The sequence below is a fragment of the Pyrgilauda ruficollis genome, unplaced genomic scaffold (assembly GCF_017590135.1).
Source record: "Pyrgilauda ruficollis isolate IOZ18807 unplaced genomic scaffold, ASM1759013v1 scaffold3, whole genome shotgun sequence".
In the NCBI taxonomy this organism is placed as follows: Eukaryota; Metazoa; Chordata; class Aves; order Passeriformes; family Passeridae; genus Pyrgilauda; species Pyrgilauda ruficollis.
Window position 1 is genome coordinate 24,278,503 of NW_024524377.1, and position 27,862 is coordinate 24,306,364.

The 27,862-nt window shown below is 40.2% G+C and overlaps 1 protein-coding gene across 3 annotated transcripts in view; it reads right to left on the reverse strand.

Moving 5' to 3' along the window:
* Window positions 1-4,193: 4,193 nt before the first annotated feature.
* Window positions 4,194-27,862, reverse strand: part of BMPR2 (bone morphogenetic protein receptor type 2) — a 105,719-nt gene continuing 82,050 nt past the window's right edge. For 2 of the 3 annotated variants that reach the window (XM_041472810.1, XM_041472813.1), the window contains exons 6-13: window positions 27,066-27,296; window positions 23,608-23,722; window positions 21,876-22,036; window positions 20,536-20,683; window positions 19,445-19,581; window positions 15,671-15,843; window positions 13,347-14,608; window positions 4,194-11,662 (exon numbers count right to left, since the gene is read on the reverse strand). In XM_041472810.1, the coding sequence (XP_041328744.1) occupies window positions 11,412-11,662; window positions 13,347-14,608; window positions 15,671-15,843; window positions 19,445-19,581; window positions 20,536-20,683; window positions 21,876-22,036; window positions 23,608-23,722; window positions 27,066-27,296 (2,478 nt within the window). In that variant the 3' untranslated portion in view covers window positions 4,194-11,411. The remainder of the gene's footprint in view (window positions 11,663-13,346; window positions 14,609-15,670; window positions 15,844-19,444; window positions 19,582-20,535; window positions 20,684-21,875; window positions 22,037-23,607; window positions 23,723-27,065; window positions 27,297-27,862) is intronic. The other variant, XM_041472811.1, reaches the window with a different exon arrangement.

The window sequence follows — 27,862 nt, forward strand, 5'->3', positions numbered from 1 at the left end:
TATACTACCAGCTCTGTAGTTAACTAATTAACTTGAGCAGACTGTGTGATGAAGCATGAGCATGTGATTCTCCAATTTGGGAAAACACTTACTGGGAAAGAATGGATCAAGCAGAGCCCTGAATCCTCCCTTGCACTCAGCCATGGGCGGCAGGGGAGCTTTTAACTTGTTTGGTCACATCTGAACCAGACATCAATTTGTCTCTGTGGTACCATCCTGTCCTCATGCACTGTATCTCCCATTCAGCCTGAGTGCCTCCAGGAGAGCCAGTGAGCCATCATGGAGAGAGAGGATGTCATCTTGGACAGGAAGAAAGCACAGGTGGGAAAGCCCCAGCTCTGCTGCTGCTCATGGCCAAGTGCTCAGACAAAGTGTGAGGCTGGTTCTGCTCAGCAGGAGCAGGCAGACGTCTCCAGCTGTTGTGGCTGGCATGGCTAGGCTGGTGCTTCATCACGGTGAGTCTGCAGGGTGTCTCTTCTCCTTGAGGCCCACCCTGAGCTGTGCTGGGCTGTCCCACCTCCCCCAGGGAGGGACACCTGCCTCATGGCTGCACGCCCAGCAAGAGCTCAGCCTGCAAGAGCTGTTCTCAGCTCTGCCATACGCCAGCACGGAGCCTCAGCTCTTCCAGCTGGCATCCCACCAGGGGCTCATCCTGAAACAACTCTGCCCTCCCTCCTGCTTCCCCAGCAGAGTCCAGTTCCTCTGCCTGCTTTCTGCACCTCAAGCCAGGACAGGGGAAGGATTCCCGAGGCTGTTGGTTTGCCGCAGAAACTGTGAGCCCTTCCTGTGGCTGGCTGCTGAGCTGGCGTTAACACAGAGCCCAGATCAAGTCTTCTTGACACTGCTGCTTGCTTCTGCCTGGCTGCAAATACTTCTTGTGTCACTCTCAGTCTCAGTTCACAGCTTATGTAAATAGATAGGAACTTCTGCTTGTCTGTGCCTTAAAAGCACATTTCCCTCATGATCACAGGGTGAAGCTCAAACACATGATTTAGTTGCATTCTGGTTTTCCAGAAGCAAATAATAAATAAATAGTGATTTTAATAATAGGGATCACTGCTTAATAGTGATTTTAAACCAGCCACTTCTGAGGCCTGAATTCTTATTGGTCCTGCAAGAAAATTCTTGGAATGGCAAAAAAAATAGGCGTTCTTAATATAGTGTTTCCACCTCAACAGAGATCAATCCTGCAGGAAATTCTCTGGTCACCCATACACACGTTGGCTGCACCAGTACAGCTGATGTGTGCATCAGCAATGCTTTCCTCCTGGGCTAGTCAGACCTATTCCCTGCTACAGTGAGTTGTGCCAGATCTGATTTTTTAACCAATCCAGAGACCTGGAGGTGCTAGAAGTTACTCTTTACAACATTTCTGCAGGGTTCAATTATTAAATATCCAATAAGAGGAAAGAGGGAGAGGGAGAAAGGGAAAGAAAGGGAAAGAGATGGAGAAAACAGGTGTAATTTCAGTATTACAGCAGACTGGCAAAATACCAGTCCCTGCAAAGCACACAGACTGTCAGGAACAAATCCAGGGACAGAGCACAAGCCAATCTCACTCCCCATGCACACAGTCCCTTGTGCACAAAAGTACCTTAAGAAAACTGTATTTCTAGTTATTCTGATTAGGAAATCTGATAGCTTGTGGCACGAACTTCTCCCAAACAAAGGCTGCAGTAGGTGACAGGGGAAAGCAAACAGGCCTGTACCTTTCCTAGGAGCTGCTTGCAGGCCTGTCACACTAAGTGGCATGGGTAAAACGAGCTGTACAACCTCTGTACCCTCTTTATCACAACGCCCTACACTATCCTTTCCTGTTAGCACTTGGCGCAACAACAAAGAAATTGGGCCAAAGACAAATGCTGAGTTCTACAGTGTTGCTGATGCCTGAAACAAGTCTCCCGAGCCTCCCTTCATGCTTTCTCCTTCCTCAAATCCACCGCATGTACTTGAGGTGCTGCCCACTGGCTTTTGTCCATTATCTGCCCAAGCCACCTGCCTGCTCTCTACTGACTGCATGTCCTCGTTCTCAAAAGGACTTGATGGACCGTGATAGAGGGGGCTGGAAAGCTCCTGTCCTGTGAATTGAAATGCACCTGGATCAGTTGTTTCTAACATTTCTCAATATCTGCATCCTTAACATTTTTCCAGTGCTCATGTGAGCCCTGTCTAGAAATGCCATTTGCTCAGACACTGCATAGTAAATACAGACTTGCTTTCCTTAATCACCTCCCACAGGCCAGCTGTCCTCAGGCAGCCTCATTTGTTGTCTTTGTAAAAGAGGCATCAGTGATCCCCAAAGCATGACTTCAGCTCAGATCACCATTTGTGGGTTTCTCACAGACTTTCCCCCTGGTACTGAGACATAAAAGCAGAGTACCCAAGTGTGCCATTTAAATTCTAGGAATCAAAACATTTCCACTCTTCCCTGGATGGAGAATGACAATGCTTCAGGTTAATGTGAAAAGCTGAATTTATACAAATATTTTGGTATAGTTGAGTTTTCCTGCCTGTGCAAAATTAACCTTCTTATCCAATAGAGTGTGTTTTGGGTCATGGCAGTGAGCAGATGCGTATAATCTCCCACACGTGGAGAATTTCCATAACATCAGAATTAGCAAGAAGTAAAAAGGGAAAAAAACCCTGAATGGAAACAAATGGAAGACTGACATGGCTGTGTTCCACAAAGTACGTTCTGCAGCTGCATCACTGCTCTGGAACAAAGGGGAATATAATTATTGTTGTTTTACTTTCAATTCCCATTAGCAAGCAAAAGCAAGTAAAAGTGGTTATTTCTGCAGGGGAGAGCTGGCAGAGGTGAGTGTATGAGGTCACCCAGGGAAATCACGAGGAGACTTTCTTAAGTCCGAGTAGCTCATGCACCCAAAGAAAAATCTATCAGTAAAATTCACCATTCACACTCTGTTCCTGCAGGGCTGAGTCAGGCTTCTCAGATGCCCTGAGGATAAGGCTCAGCCACACCTGCTGGGGTAGGGCAGGACTTGGCTGCTCTTACTGTGAGGCAAGCCAAAAGTGTGAACTGCTTTCGGGAACACAGCTACTTTTGTCATGCTGGCCTCCATTCCCAGTGTGCTTCCTGCTTCCAGGGAAAGCAAGGCCTGCCATAGTCCCTTCCTGTAGCCAAAGGTTTCTAGGTTCACTTGTGGGGCTCAGATGATTTGCCATACAGGCAGATACTCAACCATACACTACTTGCCTCAGTTTGTTGTTTCCTCCTTATTTATGACAGCAAGAAATGAAGCTCCTCATTCTGTCTCCCTTCTTTCTTTGATTTTTTGAGTTAGTTCTTTGGCCAGAGACTTGCACCACTTATTTGCTTGCAAAACTCATCACTGTGGATAGAGAAAAATAAATTAACAATAATTGAGGAGGAGAGATAAAACAACATCCGAGCTGCAGGATGGATGCCACCAATCTGTGTATAGTGGAAAAGTGTCAGTCAGTGGAAATGTGCAGCACCCTTCTACTATAATTCAACTCATCTTTTTCAGTTCTGCTGGATAGGACAGTAGCTCTGGGCCAGGAAAGCTTCTGCTTGTAAGAATGCCAGGATATTGTCTCTTCGTGGGGAGGGGAAAGTGCAACAGTTGGTGTGGGAAGAGTAAGGGGTTGCTCTTTTAATTGCTGTCCCAGCTGCAGAGTTTGTTCCTTGCTGTGTTCCTCCACATGCCTGGTTGCCATCAATCCTGTGCTCTCTCCAAGTGCCAACCAAAACAGAAGGAGAAAAGCATTTAGTTTAATACCTCTTTCTCCTGTTTTATTTTTCTCTTTTTCTGCATTTACACTTAGCAAGCAGACAAAGTGTGACAAGAGGTCATGCAAGGCCTGCTGCTCTGAAATGTCTGCAAAACTGTGTTCAGCTCCAACACAAGCACCTGACCTGGCTGGCCAGTGAGAAAGGGGGCAGAAGGGAGCAGAGGCACTGCACAACCCCAGCAAGAGCACGCCCCAGATTCCCAGTGCACAGCACCACCTGGGAACAAGGAGGGTGGAACCTGGTCATGCCAAAGGTGTCTGCAAGTCCTATTCAGCCCTTAGTAATCAAGGAATTCCTTACCCTCCAAGCAACCAACCCACAGAGCTGCAAGGCGGGGTTTCCTCTTCCTCTCATTCCTGGAGCATGTTAGTACTCGTGGCCAATAACAATATGAACCAGCAAGAAAAGACCATGCTTTTTGTCATTAATATGATCTTTAATAAATGGAATAATGCACCATTTTTACAGCAAGCCTTTTCTCTCAGGCCTAAAGAATAGCCTTTTAAATGTTCTTATCCAATGTCTCTGTATCAATACAATCTCTTTATTTAGGTTTATATATAACAAAGCAATTCTTACAAGTATTCATAGAAAACTCTGTAGTGGCTTTAACAATGTCAGCTTTCATAGTGGCATCCACAGATGATTAAAAACCAAAAATTAGCTTTTTATTTCATACTCACACTGTTCCATGAAACACAACTTATACAGCATAGCAAGGGTATTGCGCAGCTTATACAAAAGAAATAAGTGAAAGCAATTATTTATAAATTCATACATGATATTTCCTCAGCCGTTTGAGAGGAAAACCAAAAATACCCGTTAACAAAAGGGTTCTGATGAGACTCCATATTCTAGGATTTCTCCCCCTCTTCCCCCAGAAAAGCTCGCTCAGAAAGTAGTGCTCTCTTTACAGTCTTTCATAAGGAAAATGGCAGTTTCACATCTTATTTCAGCCTTACAGAAGACCAAACCCTAGAAATTCATTCTTGCCATGTTTACTTTCCTCTTATACTGCATTTGGGGGGGAAAATAATCAACAGCGATTGTAAAACATTATTCCAGCTTATATAAATGTGACTAGAGCACGCTTTCCTCTAGAGACAAAAAGCAGACAGAAACATATACATACAAACCGTTTTAAATACGTTTCAACAGCGTGAAAGAGAGAGAAGAGTCACCAATTAGGAAATTCAAAAGTGACAAATGAGTCAGCTGTAACTTGGACTTGCCTGTTTGTTCTTGTGACTTCTTACAAACTACAAAGACCAGAAACATTAACTATTTTCTGAATAAACAAGAATGAAGTGTGAAACTTCATGATACAGTTCTGAAGCACAAAAAAGAAAGTGAATCAAGTGCTCTAGAAATAAACCTCACACGTTTGCTGTCTTAAAAACAAGTGAATGGGCTACAAAAGTGGAGGTTTGGGAGACCTTGGAACTAGAAAGTTACAAAGGCTAATTATTTCTGCTTTAAAATAGTTACCAGGCAAGATGCTGTGCCCCGATGGACACCCTCCAGTGATACATCTACAGAAGCCTGTAAGGACTGGGAAGAAATCCTTCCTTCCTGTGCTGTGGAAGCATGGTGTATGCACTGAAGTTAACCAACTGGATGACTTGCAAATTCATACAATTGCTGATGAAAACAGCAAGAGGCTTTGAAAAATAGCTGATGATTACACTATGAATTAGCATAACTCCAACTAGTTCCTGCTTATTATGCACACATGTATATTAAACCACAGTGAAATGAACAGAAATGGCCATAAGAAGTAACTTGTATTAATAATGCACTTCTAACACAGACCTGCATGGAGCCCAGATCAACATTAAAGGGCCTTGGTGTAAATGAGGATTTATCTTGAACCCTTCCACTCCCCCAATGCAGTTCTACTTCTTGGCAAAGCCACAGCTGCCCTGTGCTGACCCAGCTCCACAGCCTGAATCCCCCATCAGCAACATCCAGCAAGGCTCAGGAGCCAGGGCTGCCCCTGCAGTCCCACATTCCACATCAGCTTTCCTAGGGCTAATCCTCCCCAGAAGCGTTTAACAGCACAGCCAGCAGAACCCACCCCTCCTTTGCCCACAATCAAAGGCAGCCTCCTGCTGGATTCCAAGAGCACCGGGCTCAGCCATGAGCCTTTGAGGTGCCCATTCCCTCAGAAACACAGGTGCTGAACATAACAGCCATTTGGATTTGCAGGAGCACAAATCTGTTCTTGCAGAACTGGAAGTTCTGCCTCCAATTTTACTCGGTACAGAAGAAACCCCAAATGAGAAATCTGATTTGTTACTCTTTCATGTCAAAACTGAACCTACTCGGGGAATGGGTGAGATGAAAAAGGGATGTATTTCTATAGCTACAGTTTCATTTGACAATATAGAAGCCTAAAATGTAATTGGATTTAATGGACTAAAATACTATGTTTAAATGGCAACCACACATATAACTATAGCTACTACATAAAAAGCCTTGTAAAAATTATCATGTTTTAAGTGTTTTGGGTTATTTTTTGATCTTTGAGAGAGGTATCTTAAATTACTCAGCTTCAGATAAAGCTTGTCAAGTGCATTCCCAAGTTTCTCTCTCTCATAAATCCACTCCACCCAAACAATCAGTGACAAGTCTGTCACGGGAGATCTTGAACTACTGGACTGTGTCACAGCCTGATCCCAGCTTTACTGTGATGCACTACAGACAATTTTAAAATGGCATATGAAAAAAACCCCCCACATTACACTTTCTACCAGTGCTACCATCTGATGCTGTAACTCACAGAATTTAATCCTGGAACTTACACACAACATACATATGCATCTAAATACACACAGAGTTTACATAAAAATATATATATATCTGGCTTCACTGCAATATGTATAGTTTTTTCACTGAAGAAAGGCTTGAGGTTGAAGAAAAATTAGTAAGCACGTTTTAGAAATAAGGTTAATATAGTTACCTGTTAAAATAGGTACTGGGAGACCAGACAGAAAAGTTCAAATAATCCCAATTTAAGCAAAATATTAAGTTGTCCAGTCTATGATCTTTCAAAGACTGATCAATCCAATTTCAATTTACTTTGATGAGCTGCTACAAATCTTCCAATTAGACATCAGGTCATTTATATGCTACTGTGCTTGGCAATTATTATTTTTATGGCTTAAACCCAGCCTATTTCAGCAATGGGACCAGCCATCATTTTTATACAAGTAAAAATTACAGCATAATTAATTTCTAATGTATAGACTAAATATGTCAATTTAAATATCCTCCCTAATTAGGCAAGAAATGTCCACAGTAACATATCAATGGCAGAATGGTTATGAACTTTTGTATTTTTCATTAAAGAAAATTCTAATCTGAACATCGACACAGTAATGTTATATTAGTGGATATTTTTTAACATTTAAAAGTGGAATATCATTAGAGCAAAATGCATGGAACACTGGAACTAGGGCATATACAATGTATACATATATATTTTTAAGTAAGTATTCCTTACTATTAAGTTTGGGGCCAATAATTCACTCCATACAATTAAAGAACTTCCTTATTCTCCTCTCTGAGGCAGGTAGGATTCCAGATTTCTTTTAGAGAAAGCTGACAGGTAGGAGGATGTGAACTTTCTGAAGATATTTATGAGATGGGAGTTTTTTGTTGCTTGTTTCCTGAAAACAGCATCTACCTTGCATTGTTTTGTGCCCAGTGCACTGGAAAAAACCAAAACATGTTGCCTTTGAAAATTAGGTAATTTTCTATATGAAAACTAGAGACAAATTAGTGGCACTAGGAAAGCAAAACAAGAACAGAAACGTTGTTTCTGAAAATATTCTAATTATGACACTATCAGAAGGTTTTCTTTTAAATTAGCTGTGCAGCATAAGTGCATCTTGGAGTTGCAAGAAAGGCCTTGGTAATACTAACTGGCTAGCATATCAAGCTGTAAAGCATTACAAGCAAATTCAGGGAAGTGTTGCAGATAATCTGACCTGTAAATTCCAATTTTAGAAGACTATGAGGCATGTCTGTTCAAAGGGTTAGAATTCACAGTCAAAAAACCATGTTATGTTGGTATCTCTATTTCAGGAAACAGAACAAGAGACAATGCATTAACCTAAACAACTCTCCTGCCTTCTACTGGTAAGCCATTTTCTATACCCAGCAAGATGTTGGATTTTGTCTTACACAGACAAACAGCAAAACTGTTTGCTCTATCATTTTACTTGAATTCTCCATTATAAATTAGCATAACAAATATTCTACTATTGCCTATTTGGCAGTGGCACAATTAATAGGTATTTACACTACCATTCTATTTTAATTTTGCTATATTTATCTTGAGATATGAGAAATTGATAGGAAATTATCAACTTCCATAATTTTCCTTTTTTTGAAAATCAAATAAGCAAAATCCTAACTCACAAGGAAATAAATCACATTTGCTTTCCTTGTTTATTGTACAATATCAATTATCCCTGTGTTTGAGTTGTAGAATTCTTTCTCTTACATGTATTTTGTTTGGTTAAGGACAATTCCCTGCAGCATGAAAATTCAATATAATTTAACTTACAGAGATAGTATTTGATGGACACTGGATTACGTGCTGTGAGGAAAAAAATGGCATTACTAAATTAAACATTAAAACAAACTGCTAATCTGATTTCATCTAGCTGTGCAGAATTACAGTACCTACTAGCACTTTGGTACCTACTTTAGAGTTTGCTTTGACTGACCTTTAAAAAAGAATAGATTTTATCTGTTTAACCTATAGGGTATTTCCCGATAAAGTACATTTTTCTATCATATAACAAATTATAGTTATCCGTGGTAGATTGCACAGCCAACCTTGCTACTAATTGTAATTCATTCCAAAGGCCCTCCAGCAAGTAACAGAAATAGACAAAGCGAAGAAAAAAAGTATTGCTTAAGAATGTTGAAGGAAAACTGCAGAACAACATCTTCATCTGGTATTAAAGTCATTTTGATTGCATTGATCACAAAAAAGTTGGATTTCTTACAAAGGCATGGCCTGCAAAGAAAGGCTAAAAGACTGGTGCAATTCTGTCTCAGCAGAAAGAAGCAGCAGTCAGAGAAGTAATTTTTCTCTCCCCAGAGTAGTCTGACTTAGTAGGAGTCCTAAATATTGTTTTCAGCCCACATTCTGAAATGCTGATGGATGATACATGCAAGGCAAAGAAAAGTCATTGGGATAGAGTGAAGAATAGAATCCTCAACACCATGACCGGTGCTCCCCAAAAACCACAACCACACACTCCAAAGGGAGCCTCACGGGAGGCCAGAGCAGAAGAGAGCCCAGTGAACAACATGAGTAGAATGCCAGAAACTCCGATTCGGGTCTTGAAACCCAGCTGAGCAACTGGCAGGTTTTCAACATCTGGGACGTGAGACTGCAGCAGATGGGAAGCCAGAGAGTGAATTAAAAGTCAAACCAGAAGAAGGCTGTGTTTTTAAAAAGGGGTGATATAACTGTATTATACAGGGGGAAAGCATAATTATGCCTCAGAGACAAGAGGTAATATTTGAACTGGTGCTTAAAGAACATAGGGAGCTCAAAATGTGCCTTGTGGCTTGTACTTCTACAACTACACTTAATCAAAGTCTGCATTTATAGTGCTATCTCTTGGAGATATCTAGGAGAATCTAATAAATGTTAAGAAGCGTCACAAGAGAAAATCATAGCAATCAAGAACAAGCAAGGAATTTTGGGGAACAGCAAGAATCAGATGTAAGCAAGGCATGTCTTAGATTAGCTGTATCAACAGACAGAGAAGAACAGGGTTGGCAAAGTTTACCTCAGGGGGAAAAAATGGTAAAACGAAGACAAGGAAACAAATGAGCTTAAAAGCAGAGAGCATCTGCTTCAGTCAGCTGAAAGGAGACAGGCTGGGGGAGGCAATTGTTTGCTGCCAGCATCCTGCCACAGGAGTCTGGCAGGCTGACTGAATTGATTTTCTTTCTTTGAACATCACCAGTTTTCAGATGAAGTGATAAATCTTAGCTTGTTACCAAAGACTGATGTGTTACACCTTTTTATATCCAAATAATTTTTACTGAAGTGTTTTCAATTGGAAAGAATGCTTCTCAGGTGGAAGGCTATTTCTTAGGTGGAAGGAGGTTCTAACTAGTAAGAAAATTATTTTCTTTCAGCAGACAGTAAAACTAATGATTCCAAAAAAAGGAAGGGTTTACTTGAGATAGTGAATAAACGATTTATCTCAATACATATTACATTCACATTCACTGACAGCTAAAATCAATGTGCATACAAACTGAAAGAAGGGACTAAGCAGAAGGGAAGAAAAATCCCCAACCCTCCCCCACAAACACCCATGATTTTTAAAAGCATGCAATAAACTTTAACAAGATGAATGAGGGCCTCTAAGAACTCTGAAGGGAGGATGAGTTTCAACTCAACTTGGCAACAACGATCAATTAGGATGCACCTACCTGCATAAGTAATCAGGCTCATTTTTACCCCATGCTGTCTGTAAGGAGGTAAATCAGAAAAGACTTGTGACTCATCACAAAATTGTTTTGTGCCAAGTAAGATCGATGGGTTTTTTCTCTGTGTAAACAAAATACGTTCACAACCTATCTTCACTCAAGCTTTTAAGTATGACAATTATTAATATTTCTGAATAACATGTATTTTTCAATGTACATCATTAGTGATCTAAATAAGGTTTTACATAAATACAGGGGGTGAAACTGCACACAAAATAAAATGGAAAAAATGGCTGACACTGTCTCCTTACATTTGTTCAACATTTTGTTACTCAACTTCACAGGCTGGCATCTACTACTATAAAGGAAAGACATTTTGATTAGGGAGGATCAAAAGAAAGGTACGGAGCTCAGATTCTTTTTTTTTTTTGTTGTTCCTTTTTTAAAGCCCTTTCAAGTTGGGGAAAATTCATGCACTGTCACCTCTGAGCACAATGTGATATTGGCAGCTGCTTCAAGCTGGCTACGATGTGCAAAGTTCACTGTCATGACCGGCTGACTGCTCAACTGTCAAGGAAAAATTAACAAATACAAAAATGGGAACATGTGGCAGTTTTAGAAACACACTTTTCAATAAAGCCTACTGTGAACTATAGACTATTGCACATTTCAACATGACACAAGGAAAATAAGGGGTTCAAAAGAGAATACACTTTGTAACATAGAAATATACAGACTAGCTTGTGCACAGAAATCAAAACATGGTTACAAGACACCACTGCAGTCAAACCTGTCTTATAGTCTGCTTATGTTCTTAGTGACCTTAAGAAACTGGTCCAAACTGATTATCAGCAATACTTTTTTTTGTTACTTTTTTTTAAAAAAATATTTTGAGACCACATCTTTGATACACATATATATATTCCGTGGTCAAAACAGACAGACTTAACTTTAGCGATACTAAATAAAAGTGCAAAAACATTCAAAAAATAAAACAAAATAAAAAAATATGGAAGCATAAGCTAAAAATTTTCTGCATAGCTGAAATCTATTTAAAGCGAGTCCTTGGTAGGGGGTGCTGACAGGAGGAGAAAGCAGTTTTTTAAAATGTCTTCTGCGTGTTTGTTTCAAATAATGCAAAACAAAGGTCGGCTTTTGAAGCGTTTCACAGGCAGTTCACCCCTGCGTCCTTAGAGACCATGGTGGTGGCAGTGCCCCCCTCTGCAAGGTACACAGCAGTGCTGGATTTGGGGGGCACTGCCTGCTCACTGCCGTTGTTGTTGACCTCGCAGTGCAGCGGCTCCGTGGAGATGACCCACGTGGACGGACGCCACCGCTTGAGCGAGTACGGAGTTTTCACACGTTTCTTGATCTTCTCTCCTGAGCCTGATTTGCCATCCTGTGAGGAGTCACCTACTGAAGGGAAAAAAACCAAACCAAAACAAGAAAACAGAACAGAAAATCGTATTATGAGGAAGGTAACATTAAACTGGAGTCCAGGGTAGTTACTTATGCGAAACAGAAAAAAAGAACAAAATCTATAAACACAGAAGCAATTGTGTGGCAGAGGCATGACAGGTGTACCAACTACAACAGCTGCCACTAAAACAAGGGGTTAGATTCTGTTCTCTGTCAGAAATTACTTCAGTGAAGTAATTTGTGTTACCTGGAATGCATATTGGCATCAAACAGGAGAATCAGCATTTGACATTTGAGGGGCTTTTGCAATCAAAGTATCTTATATTACCTGTAATGGGAGGTACAAAAGAACATTGCTACTACAGGACAGCAAAGGCAATGTTAGGTCCCCTAACCCTACTCCACCTGGCAAAGCATTTCACCTGAAAACCAAACAGTCCATTCTCTGTTAAGACATTAAGTCAGGATTTGGAATGCTGCATTGTAAAACTGGCAAAACCAACTTTAACTATGATATAACTTCAGCAGTCAAAATCTGATTGTTAAAAAAACTTTACACAACCCCTTCTTTTAACTTAACCTTCAATTAAAGAAAGTCACTGCAATAATACTTTTTCTTCATCTTGGTAAGATTTCAACTCACATCAACAAGTTAAGACAAAAATTAAGGTTTCTTACTTAAAAGGAAGGCTTAAACATTCCATTGCTGAATATTCAATGGCATTTCTTGAAAGATATGTTCTTGTTTGGTTTTAAACCTTTTATTTCCAAAGATGCCTGGCATCCCAGTTTACTCCACTAATATCACAGCATCTTCCTAAACACAGTCATGAGATTTGCAAGCACCTGCCAAGACTACAAAGACTTCTGGAAATACATTTTCTTTAAAATGCACACCAGGAGGTCGTTCCAATAGCTCAAACAGGCTCACATCCAGAGGATGTACCTAATTGAACTATAATTACATGATTACATTCTTACTGTAAAAAGGAGAGCCCCACTGTAACCTCTTAGACCTCTGGCCATAAAACTCTCAAGGAAGTTATTCTGAAATAAACTATTAAAATCAATTCCTTCTCTAATTACTCGGATTAATTTTTATGTACATGGCAAACTGATGAAGAATTGCTCTAATTGTTGGAGCCAGGACAGCAAAATAGAAAATGTCTGACCCTCTATTTAGGCTGGGCTAATACAGTAAAATCAGTTGCTTTAAAATCATGAAGCATATAAGTAGTTACTATAATAAATCATTTTTATCAATGCACCTTAATAGACAGCTACTCTTGAAAGAATGAGGAAAAGTAAGGAAAAAAAGGTGTAAGGTGCCCCTGCAGAAAAAAAAAAGGACACTTTTTCAATATGCTTTGCAGCTATCAAATGTAGGAGCCTTGCAAGGAATAATGAAAGTTAACCTAGAGACAGAGTGGATGGGTTAGAAAGAGACAGATTTATTCTGTGTATGTGGAAGGATGATAGTGATCTAATATACTGGAAATGATGGAGACAGGACTTTATCAAAAAGACTGAAATTATGCTGAGGGAAATTACATTTATATGAGATTTAATAAGTATGCTTTGAGGAGAAACGGGAGACGGAAATAATTTCTATTCAAGCAGATATCTGCAGTTATTAGGTAGAAAGGTGTCAGGGAAACTGTTGAGCCCTGCAGGCACTTACACTGCATACTACTGCTATCCAAACTACTTGTGGCTGACAGATCCAGCGAGTTAGGCCTCTGTGCTCTTCTGGTCTGGGTCTGGCCAGGATTTCTCACTACATTCTGGATACTGGCTGCAGCTGTGTCTGCACACGGATTACTGTTGTTGTTGTTGGCGTTCGTTCGGCCGTTATCCAGGGGTCGCTCCCTCCTGTCTACCAGGCGGTCCAGAACACCTTCATCGTGGCCAGCCTGCTGCTCCCGCCTCAGCAAGGGCTCGTGCTCGTCGGGGCTGGAGTTGATATTCAGCCGACTGTCCTCCCCACTGAACTGGTTCTGAAGCATTTCCTGGGCCCTCTGCGCTACCGAGCTGCTGGTCTGGCCACAGGGCACCGTGCCGTTGGCATACTGGGCTGTGCCAGCGTGAGAGTTTATGCCGTGGCTCCTCCCGGCCACTCCGTTCATGGTAACTGTCACCACGTGAGGCTCTGCAGCATTGATGGTGTTCATCTTGGCAACGCCCGTTTCCACCTGCTTCAAGTTTGATTTGTGCTTGCCACCAAATTTTAACCGTGGCTCCTTTGTTGAATTTTTGGTGTTTAGAGGGAGGCTAGTAGGCCTCTTCGGAAGGTTCTGTTGCTTGGGTAGAGGATAGACCTGAGCAGATGGGACATCCGGAATCAAACACGCCTGACCGTTGGTAGCTTGCGTGAAGTCCTGCTGCCCTGTCACCTCTACTGCAAGTTTTATCAGTGGATAAAGCAAGCTGGAACTAGTGCTGCTCAGTGGATCTGGCCCACTAAACTGCTTAAGTGAATGTTCCATCAGATTCTCATCAGAGCTTTCTTTCAGGTTCTTATCCACTTCTTTTGGATCCAATTTATTTGTCTCCAAGTCCTCCTCTGTTAGCTGCAGACAAACAGGGGTGGGCCCACCCGGCTGCATGACATTTGTAGTGTGTAAGTTTGTTTCATCCGAGTAAGGCATTTCGGATATGGTGGTCATGCCAGTGCTGGGAGTGAGGCCAGTTGTATGGTTGGTGGACAAACTGGTGACACTTGTCTCGGGACTAGGGATGCGAGCTTGTGCTTGTTGCCGCTCGTAGTTAATGGAATTTCTATTCTTTTCCCCTGAAGTCAATGGTGTAGTGGACATTGAATGTTCAGAAGAAATGTTCTTTACTATGCTGTCAGTGTGGTGGATTGAATCTTCAATGTAGGAAGAGGAAGAATAATCTGGATATGGCCTTATCTTTGATATACGTCTATGATGCGACAGATTCCTTTAAAAAAAAAAAAGTGATATTAAGATCATAGATGTAAAAATCACCTCATACTGTAATGCCTCTCATTTAAGAGAGCTGAGTGTCTTTTGTTTCTTTTAATGCATAAACTGAAGACAGATACAGTACAAACAGGTATTTCAGCAACTTCCTTGAAAAGTGCTGGGGATAAGAAAATTTGTTTTACTAGGGCAAAATTTCATTATGGATGTTATTATTTAGGAGAACAGTAATATTCTATTTGTCCAATATGCTGTTTGTCCAGTTGGCAAAGTAGTGCTAAGGTTCTGCTCTAGATGCAGAGAAGTGATGCTGAGGAAGGTCAACAAAAACGCAACAGATTAAATCAAGAAAGTGATTCTGGGAAAATGTCACAAGGTCCTAACCCATGAAAACTCTACTATTTTGACAATTTAGGTATTTTATGATTTGAACATAATATTTTTTCATGACAATGAACAGTGCCATATGCAGCAACATTATCCTTCTCTCAAATCTGGATTTCTAGACTATACTATTAAGCACTAAAGTCAGTTCTGCAAATTCTCATTCCCTCTGGATCATATACAAGCAGAGAACATGCAGCACTTCTCTTGCTGGGGTCAGAATAACAATGGCCTTGTAGTTTGTTAACTGAAAGACTACAGGTTTGAGACTCAGCAATTTCCTGAACTCATACTGACTGCAAATTCACAGTTTTTAGCAGAACACTTTAAACAGAAGTTTGACACATCATTTAGCAAGTGTAGTTAAAAGACAATTCACTTTGTCACTTCACATCATGGTGAGCCTGCTGAGACAGTTTGCCCAAGCTCAGTTTAAAAGGCCCCTCTGTGAGAAATACAGTTGTATACCTAAAAGGTGCCTGAATTCTGAGGACACACAGAAGATCTTAAGAACACAAGCAACTGGGATTATGCCATGCAATACCCATATGCAGACTAGGTCATGTAACACACATCACTTCATGGGTGCAGCAAGCTGTAGCTTCTGTCCTGGAGTGAGCTGAGCACTGCACTGGGCATTTCCTGCTGACTAAACCCAAATGTGTTCTCTTCTTACCTCTCATTTTGCATGGCAGTTGACATAGGATTGACTGTTGGACTAACTGATTTATTTCTCTCCCAGATCATCATGAGCTCTGCCATTCTCTCCTCAGCACACTGTGCTGTTAGTCGAGCTTCAGCATCTTGATCCCAACAGTCTTCAATTGTTTCTTTGAGGGACCTCACAGCCTGCCAGGAAACAAGACCCCTTTTAGTGATTTTAACTTTATACTGTGCTCCTAATTTACTGTTTTATGGCAGCATTCTGGATGCCTAAAAACAGTCACAAGCTGGTGAAAGAGAGAAACAGAAGATACAATTTCATTCAAAGCTAATTTAACCTAATACTAGCAATGTGCAATTTAATATTATCACACCTCACATATACACATCCACCGGAAGACACTTAGGAAAAGCTACATTCACCAATGTCCATACAACCTTCAGCCAGCCCTCTGATGGATGTGTGCTCTGCTCACTCTCCTTGCCTTATGAGAGCTGTGTACTAAGGATTGCTAATATTCTGGAAATGCTGCCATGGTTATTCTCACAGCTCTGCTCATGGTCACTGCCTTGCTCCCCTGCACTGTATGCAAATGTCAGCCATGCTCACTTCATCATCCTTGTCTTCCTGGTTACCACAGTGACATCCAAATGTCTCCTAAGTATCAATGAATTTGTCTGCACCACGGGAAGAGATTTTTGTTGCACTTGTTTTACAGGTGGAGAAACAGAAACACACACGTGTTCCTGCCATCACACTGTGGGATGAACTGTACAGTCAGGATTAGAGCTCAAGACCTCCAAAACATGCTGCCATATGTTCAGGGAACTGGAGAGGAAACAACTGAAATTACGAGCACTGAACACTTCTGTTTCCACTCTATCTGGAGCACAAAAGCCAGGCAGACATTTATGGGCCCCTGCTGCCAGCCTATGGCCACGGAGAGGATCTGGTTTGCCAGCACAGCTCACATCTACAGCCCAGCTTTAACCTCTCCAGCACTGAGGACTGTGCAGAATCCCAGCTGGGCACTAAGGCATTCAGGAAGTCCTGCTGACTGTCTCTGTGCCAGAGCTGCCTTGTGCCCTTCTGGCAGTGGAAGCCAGGACCAGCTCTGAGTAGGAGCCAAGAGCTCCTCGCCCACGGAGTGAGCTCCTGGCACTGCTTGCATCTGGCAATCACTGCTGCTCGGTGATGCAGCTCTGGCTGCACAGGTGGGGACGAGCTCCCCTACAAGCAAACCTTTCATTTCCCTTCCCACAGAGATCACAGGGGATAAGCCAATACCGTCCCTTTAGCCGAGGGACATAAGTCTAAAAACACCCTCAGGGACAAGGACAAGATAGGGCACTGGATCAATTTTCTCTCCCACAATAAAATACCTTCATTCAGTTTTTAGGACTTGATTTTGTCACCATTTAGACTAAGTCAGTGGATACCCTAATCTCCTGCCTTTCCTCTTTGCAAGACTCTCTCCACAGGTTTCATCAACAGCAAATTCAACCAGTGTTTAATTTAATACTGTCTGTCCTTAGCAGATCCTTTCCTTTTGATGTGTTACGGATCATTAAAGGACACAGTAGTGACTGTACAGACAGTTATCAACACTGGAGTTCTTCAGCATCACATTTACCACAATTATGTGTTTTCTATTAATTTCAGGTTGAAAGACAACTATACTAAAATGAACTATTTACAAGTACTAGCGCTCATCAAAAAGATAGAAGGGACCAGAAATCTGCATTATTCTATTATTCTGTTAATATCCTTCAGTGCTGACCTCTGAAGTCAGGCGTGGCCCCACTTTGGCAAGTGAGACAAGAATTTAGTAACATCTCAACACAGTTTAAAGCCTTTTAATTATTTTATGTACATCCTGTGCTCAGGTTGTTGCTTTATACTACGAAAAACAATACTGCTAATCAAGATTTGTAACATAACATAGATGCTTCCAGAAGCAGATTAAGACTGCATAGGTGATCACAAATGAGGATTCCACATCTTTTGGGTACCTTAATTATGTGATTAAAAAATAAAGCATTATTTTTAATTTGTATTTCTCAAATGAAAAAGACAAATGTGTTTGTTTCATAAATGCTGTTATAACACAACGTAACAGCAGAGCTTTAAATAATGGAAAAAAGTCTTTTATCCCATGCATTAGATACAGGAGGTCAGGATGTGAGTCCAGAGTGCGGTTATCTGGAGCTTAATTTTCTACACTATCTGCCCTAGAGTGCTCATTCAGATATTATCCTAGACTGGCATAGGATGGAGGAAGTTGTTTCACACCTGTGATTAGTCTTCTTTTCTCTTAAAGCAATGGTGTAGATAAATTCTTAGAGCTGGAGTAATCACCATCATTTTGATTATGCAGAAAAAAGAATTAGTAACACCACAAAGAATGTGCTAGGCATTTTAAATATGGGGATCATCTAATAATGCTGGAGTCTATCAGCTTGCTAGACCATAATTAACATTTAAAATGGCAGTCTGCAAAACAAAACAAACCTTGAACTGTTTCGCTTTTAACTGTCTTCAGAAACAGCTGTCAAGCTTGGCTCTTCCAATGCTGCATTTGCCAACATGGCTATAGTTAAAACAGCTGTTGTTTGATTTCTTATATACTTTGGGCACTGATTTCTCTTTTTTCCTCTTACCCCTTTGCCCCCGAGACTGGGTGGCCAAAAGTGTGTAACAAAAGCACCTCTCTTGGAAGCTCTGAGCTCCGTTACAACATGTTTTACTGCAGTGCACCACTGAAAGCAGGTTCCTACATATTTACAGGTACCAGCACCAGGTGAGGCCTTGGGCTCCTCCTTGTCTGCACAGTAGCTACAAACTTATCAACCACCAAAGTCTCTGAAGATTGAAGGGCATCATTTCAATATGGGAATAACAAGAAGTATCTTTCTAAGTAACACCCAAACTCGCCATTTTCAGACGTGCAATTAAGCTGCATTACCTTGTATCAGGTGGAACTCAGTCACTGTTTGCATTGCACTTTGCTTGTAATAAAAGACAAACAGCCCCCTCTAAGCCAAGGGGATTCACATTGCCTGAACTTTGCTGCAGATGAAAGCAAGCACGGACTCTCACCAGAGTTCTTAGACTTGCTCTAACTTGTTGGCCCACAGCAGCAAGGTTCTAAGCCATAGCTACACTCACTCAAAACAACAAACAATATTATAATGTTTATAGTCTTGAAAAAAAAATTGCAGATAAATGAAGCCATATAAAATCTTTTATGTAGTTAAAATGAAATTATTTCTAGAAGCTTTAGCCTCTGCAAATCCTGAGGTCTATACAAGTTCAAAAAAGTTTATTACAATGTTTACCAATTTTAGTTTTGGAAGAGTAAATTGATGTTTTTGCCAGATATTTTAGTTGGTATCCTAGTTCAGTTTTATTAGTTTATAAGATGTCAAAAGGCCAAAAATGGCTTCGTGTTTCTCATTCAGCACACAGAGAACACATGGGCTCTTCATGCACAATACTACAGACAGTGTCTAAAGTTAATGTAACAGGTTATCTTCGGTATATCACACTGCAGCATGCAACAACAACAACAATAATAGTATTTTTCCTTAAAAGAAATCTGGCTTTCATGTCAATAACTTTTTAAAACTGAATTCAGTATTTAAGAAGTCCAAGCAGAAACAGCTCTCAATCCTTAAATACTAACAAAGAGGAAAAAAACCCCAAAACCTAAAAAATTGCTTTTAAGAAATGAGTACACCCTAAAGCTGGTTAATTCACTGTTTCTTTGAAAATATTCTTTCTCACCAGGCTGTTCTCCTTCCATGCTTCAGGGAATTTTGGTCTTTGCTTCTCTCTAGACACCAAGACTTGCATATCTTCAAAAGTGGGATGGTTTCCGACTTCAGTCTGGAAAGCCATCTGGTACTCTGGCACAGATTCCCCTGTTAGCAAAAGAAAGAAAGGGGAAAAAAAAAAAAATCAATCACAGATTAAAAGGCAGAGCAAAGGCTTTCAGTTGATGAAAGGGATTATCAAAGTTGCTGTCTATCAAGATGTTCCCCACTTTCCCCAAAGTCTAACTTCCAAAAAAAGCTGAATTAACGGCAAATGAATTAAGTGCTGCTCAGCAACCTTTCAAAGGATAGCATCCTGAGACTTTGCTGTTTCAGTGGCACATTTGGAATGTCTTGGAGCCTGAAGACGACACCTACTTTCTGTGAAATGCCACTGACTGATCATGTTCATGTACTTCACTCGGGAGGAAGCCCAGCAAGGTTACAAGCCTCTGCACACGAAGTACAGCTGTTTGACTGTAGAGAGTATGCTGCATTTTACATTCATTCTATATGCTGCAGCTTGGGCAGAAGATGGTGGATGTGACACAATCTCACATGTAAATTTTAAGTCTACTTCCTTTTTGTTTATGTTACAGGTAGGGAGGATTTCCCTGAATTTTCAATGTCCTATCATAAATAAAAGTACAACTAACTAAAGGCTACATTAAGTCATAGCATTTTTTCATGGTGAAAAGTCTGAAAGACACTTTAAGCACGTCTATCAGTTCTCAGAACTGGAAACACTGCCTTTGCCATCAGCCTGACTCTCAGTGTTTTTAACCTCTGGAGAAGAATAATAATAACAACAGTGCTAACGCTCAAATGCTCCGAGCATGAGGCCTGCAAGCCGCCGGAACAGGCGGTGCGAGCCTTTGGGCAGGAGGCACAGCTCGCCCCAGCTGCACCGTCCTGACGAGCACCACCTCGAACACTAGATGGCACCGACTCAATGGCAGAAGCAACTGAGGAACTGCTTCCCTTCTCCACTTCCAAAAGCTCGGCTCAGGAGCAGCTTTGGTTGCTGGTGCCACTTCCTATTTTCTGCAGTTCTTTCCTTACCTGGGAAGAGGTCTGTGCATCTCATGAAGATCTCCCAGTAGATCAGGCCCAGCGCATACATATCTACTTGTTTCAAAGCAGATTCACAGTCCCTCAAGTTCACTGCTCCTTCAAGCACTTCTGGGGCCATATAGCGGATCGTACCGACCTGGGAAAACGTCACATCAAAGCTTCACGTCAGGAAGTCATTTCCAAATTCAATTAAGTTTTTTAGCGCCCTATTCTGCTTGGTATTCTCTACAGTTAAGGAAAACACAGCTTGTTTCTAATCAATGTCCTCAGTTTCTAGATTCTTACCAGTCTAGTCATAACAAAAACCTTCCCCTACTCTGTCACTGCTTTGTATGTACCAAAAAAAAAAAAAGATTTTGTCCCTTACTTAATGTTCTCAAATGAAACATGATATAGCTGAAGTGTTTCTTTTTCCAAGTTGCTCTGTTAAACGCCAAGGTGTGTATCACAATGGAAGAGGATTCTGCTGAACAGGAAACTTATTCTCTATTTCTGGACTGTCAGCAAGGCTCCACCCTACAACTTCCATAGTTAAAGGTTATTAAGTCTTGGAAGATACCTATTCATTTTCACTAGCATCTGTTAGATAAGAGCACTTACTCATCAGTACTTCTAGGACAGTATTTTGTCAAAGGACTACTCCATATCTCTGCATTTTAACCAGCAGTTTCCCTGTTTCTTTGTTCAGTATGGGAAGGCCTAGATGGAGCTCTTCTGCACTAGCTATTTTCAATTTAGCACTTGCTTTCTAAGGGAAGGTGTAACGTGTTTTTTGAATGACATGTAAATTTTGAATGACATGTAAATTAAACACTGTGTAACGTGTTTTTTGAATGACATATGAACTTCTGTAAAAGCACAGATAACAACTACACTGAACTATTAGGCACTCTTTAAAAGGCACTCTTTAGGCACTATTTGAAACAGTCTCACTGTATTTCAGTAGCCTGTATTAGATGTCAAGCAGGAGACGCAGAATGTGATATACCATCATTTCAGAAAAATTAACACTAAAACCAAAAATTAAAAACAAAAAAAAAGAATGTTTGGTCTTCAGTTAGCATTTGCAGTACAAAACCAAAAGGACCTGTACCACACAATCACAGAGAACATGGCAACGAAACTTATCTTGTGTCTTCTCATATCTCACACAGAGACTTCAGTCTGCCAATCTATTGCCTTTCAAAATGGCAGGTTGGTGATGAGTATTTTGAGAAAAAAACCAGTTTCTTCCCATGGAGGCTTCAGCCACTTCTCACCCATACTGCAGTCATTCCCCATTACAGAAATTGCACCACCTGAACATTCATCCAACCATCTGTACTCACCTCACTAATGGCTGCATTGTCTTCCTCACCGGGTCGTACCAGTCTGTTGCCAGTTAACTTCATGGAGAGCCCAAAATCACTGATGACACACGTTCCATCATTCTTCACCAGCACATTGCGGCTGTTCAAGTCACGATGGGATATTGCAGGTTTGTAATGGTCTATTTGGACACACAGAAGTGCCTGTTACTATTTGAGCAATCCTACTGTTTGGCAAAATGAGAGAACCTTGTTATGTCTGCTCAGCTATTATGAAAAGAGAATCAACTTATTTTTTAGAAAGCTAACATTTTTGCTTCTTTATAATGAGCTCCACAGGCAGCTATCTAGAGAAAACTCACTGGCATCCAGAGTTTCACTGTATCTATACGATATATTAGGCTGCTGTCATATACAGTTCTAATGTTCACCAACAGTCTTCTTCCCAAGGGGTATTTCAGCACGACTTTGGCAGTGGAGACATTGTACATTTAAGCACAGACCTGCTGCCACAGCCCTAACAGCCATTCCAAACACTCTCTGTCACTTCCCCACTCCCACGTCAAATGCAGCACCAATTATTTACAATTGGAATTAGCACTGGCGCTTTTTCAGAAGGTATGCAGACAATATTATTCCACAGAGTCTGAACATGTTCATCTTGCAAGGGATCTGACCTTTTCCAAAGAATAATCTCAGCTGTTCCTAGTTTTTATTTATTTTGTTAGTAAAGCAGCCAGCAGTACAGAGCTCGTTTTAGTGTAGAATTTATTCTGCTCCATGTGTTCCTTCCTAGCATTCACAGACTGTGGCTGTCTCTCCTTTATGATGGAAAGCTTACACATTTACTGACTGCTAATGGACATACCTGGCTGCACACCTCAAAATGATGAAGTTAAGATGATAGCTGCAGTTTCAATGGCACATAAGAATACTGATTTGGGTATTTTCAGCACTTTTTATTAGCAGCTTTAGTTGTCATTCTTTGCTAATGCTCATGCTTAACATTTGAGATATATAGTTTGAAATTTCATTCCAAACATTAGCACCTTAATGTAGATATAATGAAACCAGCCTTTTATTTACTGCCAAAAACCTAACATTTCAGTGCCAGGCCATATTCTGCAGCCTGATATATCACAGATCTCAGAATATCTACTTTATAATTATGATACTTCAGCTGCTGAAATACTGGGTGAAGCATGCACACAGAGTAGAAAGATTCCAATCAATATATTGTCACAGCCTCTAATAAAGTACCAGAAGTCCAGCAGTATTGTTTGTATGCAGCACAGACTAGGCCCAAACTCTCAAACAAAAATCCCGAGACATGATAAATAAAACTACAGTGGGGTTAGAAAATTTAATTTGATAGCATACAGTTCACACACAAACTAAAAATTGCTTTGGTGATTTGTTTCTGAACTGCAAAAACAGACACAACACCTCATGTGTTTACCCTGTGCCAGAGAGGCAGCCAGCACTCCAGCTCTTCAGAAATCTGTTGCCATGATACAGCAGCACTGCACAGCTCTGCCTCCTCCTGCCTCTCCCAGACTCAGCGCTGTCACACAAGGGCCACAGAGCCCACAGCACGGCCTTGTTCCAAAGGAGGGAACACAGCAGAAGTTCTGAGCAATCTCTATTTGCATTCATCAATTCCTACTCACAGTAGGATAAAATAAAGGCTGGAATCTACTACCTGACAGAAATAAGAAAACACTGAGATCTTGGCATCCCTTCCTGGCCTTACCTCCTCGAGGCAGCTCCGTGTGCAGGTACGCCAAGCCCCGAGTTATGGAGTGAGCCAAACGACAGGAGCTCACCCAGTCACTTGTATGGAGACTCAAATATTTGCACAAAGAACCCTAAAAAAAAAAGACAAAAAAAAACCCCACTGATTAAAATCATTGTCCAGTAGAATAACTCAAAATCTTTTGGAAGCTCAGTTTTATCCACTGCTTATAACCTACAACTGCTTATGTGTTTACCCACATGTTTTAAAACACAATATTTGACTGAAGTTGCATTCAATTCCAGTGCTGCCATTTCTCTAAAGTGGAATAGGAATTTTATCACAGAATAATAGGGACTGCTTCTAGAAAGAAATGATATTAATTCTAAAAGTCTTGTTGTAGAACAGAATAAAGGTAATGGCAGACATAACAGCCTGGGTTTCTAAAACGAGGGCTTCAGACCATTATCACTTACAGAATACTCAACATCTCTCACAGGTCTTGCTATAATCTATTTATGTGTCAAAACAAAAACAGCCCAAAGGCAATCCAAACAGGAGTGAGTCCACATGCACTGAAGAAACATGGAAAAAAATAATGGCATGTTCCCCTTTTCTTGAAAGTGAAGTTATATGTGTAAAATGGGGGATCTTCTAGTGATTTGTCATGAAATCTCTAAGGAAATCAGAAGGAAGTGTGTCCATTATGATACTGAGATATTCCAGAAACTGAGACTGCTATTCAAAACAAGAGTCAGACACTGAAAACTGTGACACCTTCGAGGCACAGTCCCCAGTGATAATATATTTAGTTTAAACAAACTAAATCCTCCAGCATAAAGAACAAGTAATCTGCCTAACTAATTCCTAACAGGAATTTCACATTTTTCCTTTTTTTTTTTTTTACAGTTTTTAAGAAATATAAGCCCTCTTATTAGCTTCCAAATGTCATCAGCTTGGTTTTTTTTCTTGGCTTAGTGGGTTGAGATTCCAACCCATTCTAATGGAGGCCACAGGACTATTGTCATGAGGTTACTGGGAAATATTCACTGTATTAAACCAACTTCAAGATCTTTCTGCTGCAGAGCCTGCCCATCACCAGATGTTTGTTAAGCTAGCTGAAGGCTGTGATTTTATGCTTTTAGTGAAGTTAAAATGATAACGAGGAAAAGCTTTAGTCAAGATTTAGAGAGAGATATATTTGTATTTAACACTATCTTGTCAGAGTCATGGGTTACACATTAAAGTGGGGATATTTGTTCTGACTATAACTTTTTGATAAAAGTGATATTTTTAACAATCAGAGATTCTATTTGTGTTTTAGAACAATTTTTCTGTTGTTCTAAAAGGACAAGAGTGTCTGACTACTGGGGTGATAATTCTGTGGCTATTATGTATTTCCTACTACGCCATGCCTCCCAGCTGATCCCTTACTGACCTACTACACCTCCGAGTCCCATCAGAACAGCACGTTGATTGATAAATGCACACACCATTCCTTTTACTTGTCTATTTCCTTCGGTCCAAAGGCACGTTTGGATAAAAACACAACCTGGGTCAAACCTATCTGTCTTGCTTTCACCAAGGTAACACCAAGAACAATTTTCTGTGTAAAAATGCTCTGGCTTGTGTGTTCTTATTTTCAGGAAGGAAAGTATTATGAGGGAGAATGATGTTTTGGATGGGGAATATTTCATCTGCACATCTTGTATTGGTTAGTCCTTATTGAAATCAGATTTATGGCTCCAGTTTGAACACTGGAATTCCCCCTTCTAGCAGGGCTGCCACAGCAGGCTTCTTTTTCTGCTGTTAACTCCACATACAACAGAACATCTGCTCACTAAAATACAGATCACACTGTGCATTAATTACACCTGCTGTGCACTTTTTCCAATGACTTCCAAACAACCAGTGGATTGATTCTAGACTAATCTTGCTGCTCTTAATACCACATTGGGAAGGAATCTGATAATATGAAGTCATAAGCTTCATCTGTACATTTAATCAGGTCATTAACAGAGCCTGTTTTGTTTACAAAAGCAACAAGACACAATTTTCAATCACATTACATTTCAACTGAAAATCCTTTCACTCAAGAAAACAGCAAAACCAGATCATCTGTGAAGACAGTTACGCTCTCTTAGGAGCAGAATACTCACTTGATTTTACTTAACTTTCGTTTTATTCCATTAAAATATCTCAGTTTTGTCAGAATCAAATGCTTTGTCACTGTCCATCTGGTATGGGCACAACTGACCTTTTTCATGGTCACTTCCAGTTTCTGCAGTCTCAGATGCCTGTCTTACAAGCTGACATGATCAAGTGTGTTCTCACTTAAAAGTTTCAGTGAAGGAACTCTTTTTATATTTGTGTTTTGCTGCCTTAAGTTTGTATATAGTGTATATGTGTGTAAATACATACCTATGTTTAAGGTATGTATTTGCACTGGTGCATTTAACTTGCAATACAAGCATATACACAGAGCCTAAAAAACCCTAAGACAAGCCATCATTACTGCTACATAGCACTGTTCTGCTCCTTTTTGCTATTCAAATAAGCAGCTGTTGTCCTACTGCCTCCATAAAAGATCAGGCTTCAGCCATCCCCTTCACACCCTGCAGGAAATACAAGTTTGCTTACTTGAGACTAAAAAGCTTGTTAAAGAAAATTATTTAATTGAATAACTAAGGTCTTTTCGCATACACAGGCAAAAAAAAACCCCAGAGATAAATTGTGACATCATTTTTTGCATTTTCATATATATAACCCCCACGTACATAGTATGATTTTTCAGGAAAGCTATTCACATTCATACTGTGTATTTTTTAAATGTTTCTTTTTCTGTATATGTGTGTACACACACAGAACACAAAGTACCCTAATCTATGAATTTGAGAAATACAAGCCTTCAGTTAGCTGAGGAGATTTGAAGATATGGTTCTGGAAAGTAAGGCTGCCTTCTTAAAACATGTCCTACACAGAAAGCTTTAAAAAATATAACAGGATAAAAAAAAGGCAGCATGATTTATAGTACCATAAACTAGTTTGACAACAATCTTGTATCTACTACATTTCACTGTAAAAAACTCCACTATTTACAGCTATTGAGTGAGGTCATAAGACAGAGATAATGTCTTAATATTAAGTTTTAAATTTATTAGATTATTTTTAAGTAAAAACAACTCTTCAAATTCTGTCATTGAATAAGGACAGAATTGACTAAAAAAACCTTGCACCAAAACCAAGAGCAAACACTCCAGAGCTAGGAATTTGTAAGACTACATTTGGTAGCACTAACCAGGAAGTCTAAAAAGGTATTACAGTAACCCACAATAAGATCCATTAAAACTGTCATTGATATGGATTATTTTTACATTACTGTGCAAGAAGCACCACCAAATCCTAAAGTACATCCTTTTCACGTGGCTATTCTTAGGATTCTTAACCAACCCAACTGATTTCTTTGAAGCACTTACATTGGGGTAATATTCCATCACCAATAAATATTCCATCCGGCCGTCTGCAGTGAATCTCTCATCCCCCACAATGAAGCGGGCGATGTTCTCGTGTTCCATCAGTGGAATCCTGTAAATGTTCCTCTCATTGACAAAGTTCTGACGATTGGCAAAAGAAAATACTTTCACAGCAACTGGACGTTCATCTAGGGAACCTTTGTACACTGCTCCATATCGCCCCCGGCCAATCAACTGCAAAAAATAGAAATAATTTGTTCACAAAATAATAGGTGAAGACAAAGCATGAGTTTTCACTCTACAAGAATTGTATGCCAACTTTTATCCTGACTTATAGTATAAGAACAATGAAGATAGCGAGTATTTTGTAATCAAAACCAGAATTAGAATGGTTTCATAGAGGCTATTTTGGAGTTAGAAACCCCAGCACAAGCCAACATAGGCCTTACTAAATTGATTTATAGTCTGAATATCCAGTACATATATCATAAATAATCTATTCAGTACTTTTATATACAGAATCAATAAAACACATGTGTTTTGTACTGCTAATTCTCTTACAACTTTTGCCTACTAAAGATTTATAGCTTTTATGTGATCAATTTCATTGCACTCCAGAAATCACAGACTTTAAGGGAAACATTTTAGATTTAGGACAGTTTATAAGCTGTACCTTTCAGATTGGTAGTAACAAAATATGCTTTTGTGGTGCAAAATAGATGCCAAAAGAGGTGAACAGATTTTAACAGAAGGAGGTAATTAATTCCTGACTACCTGTGAATATTTATTCTAGCCCCCAC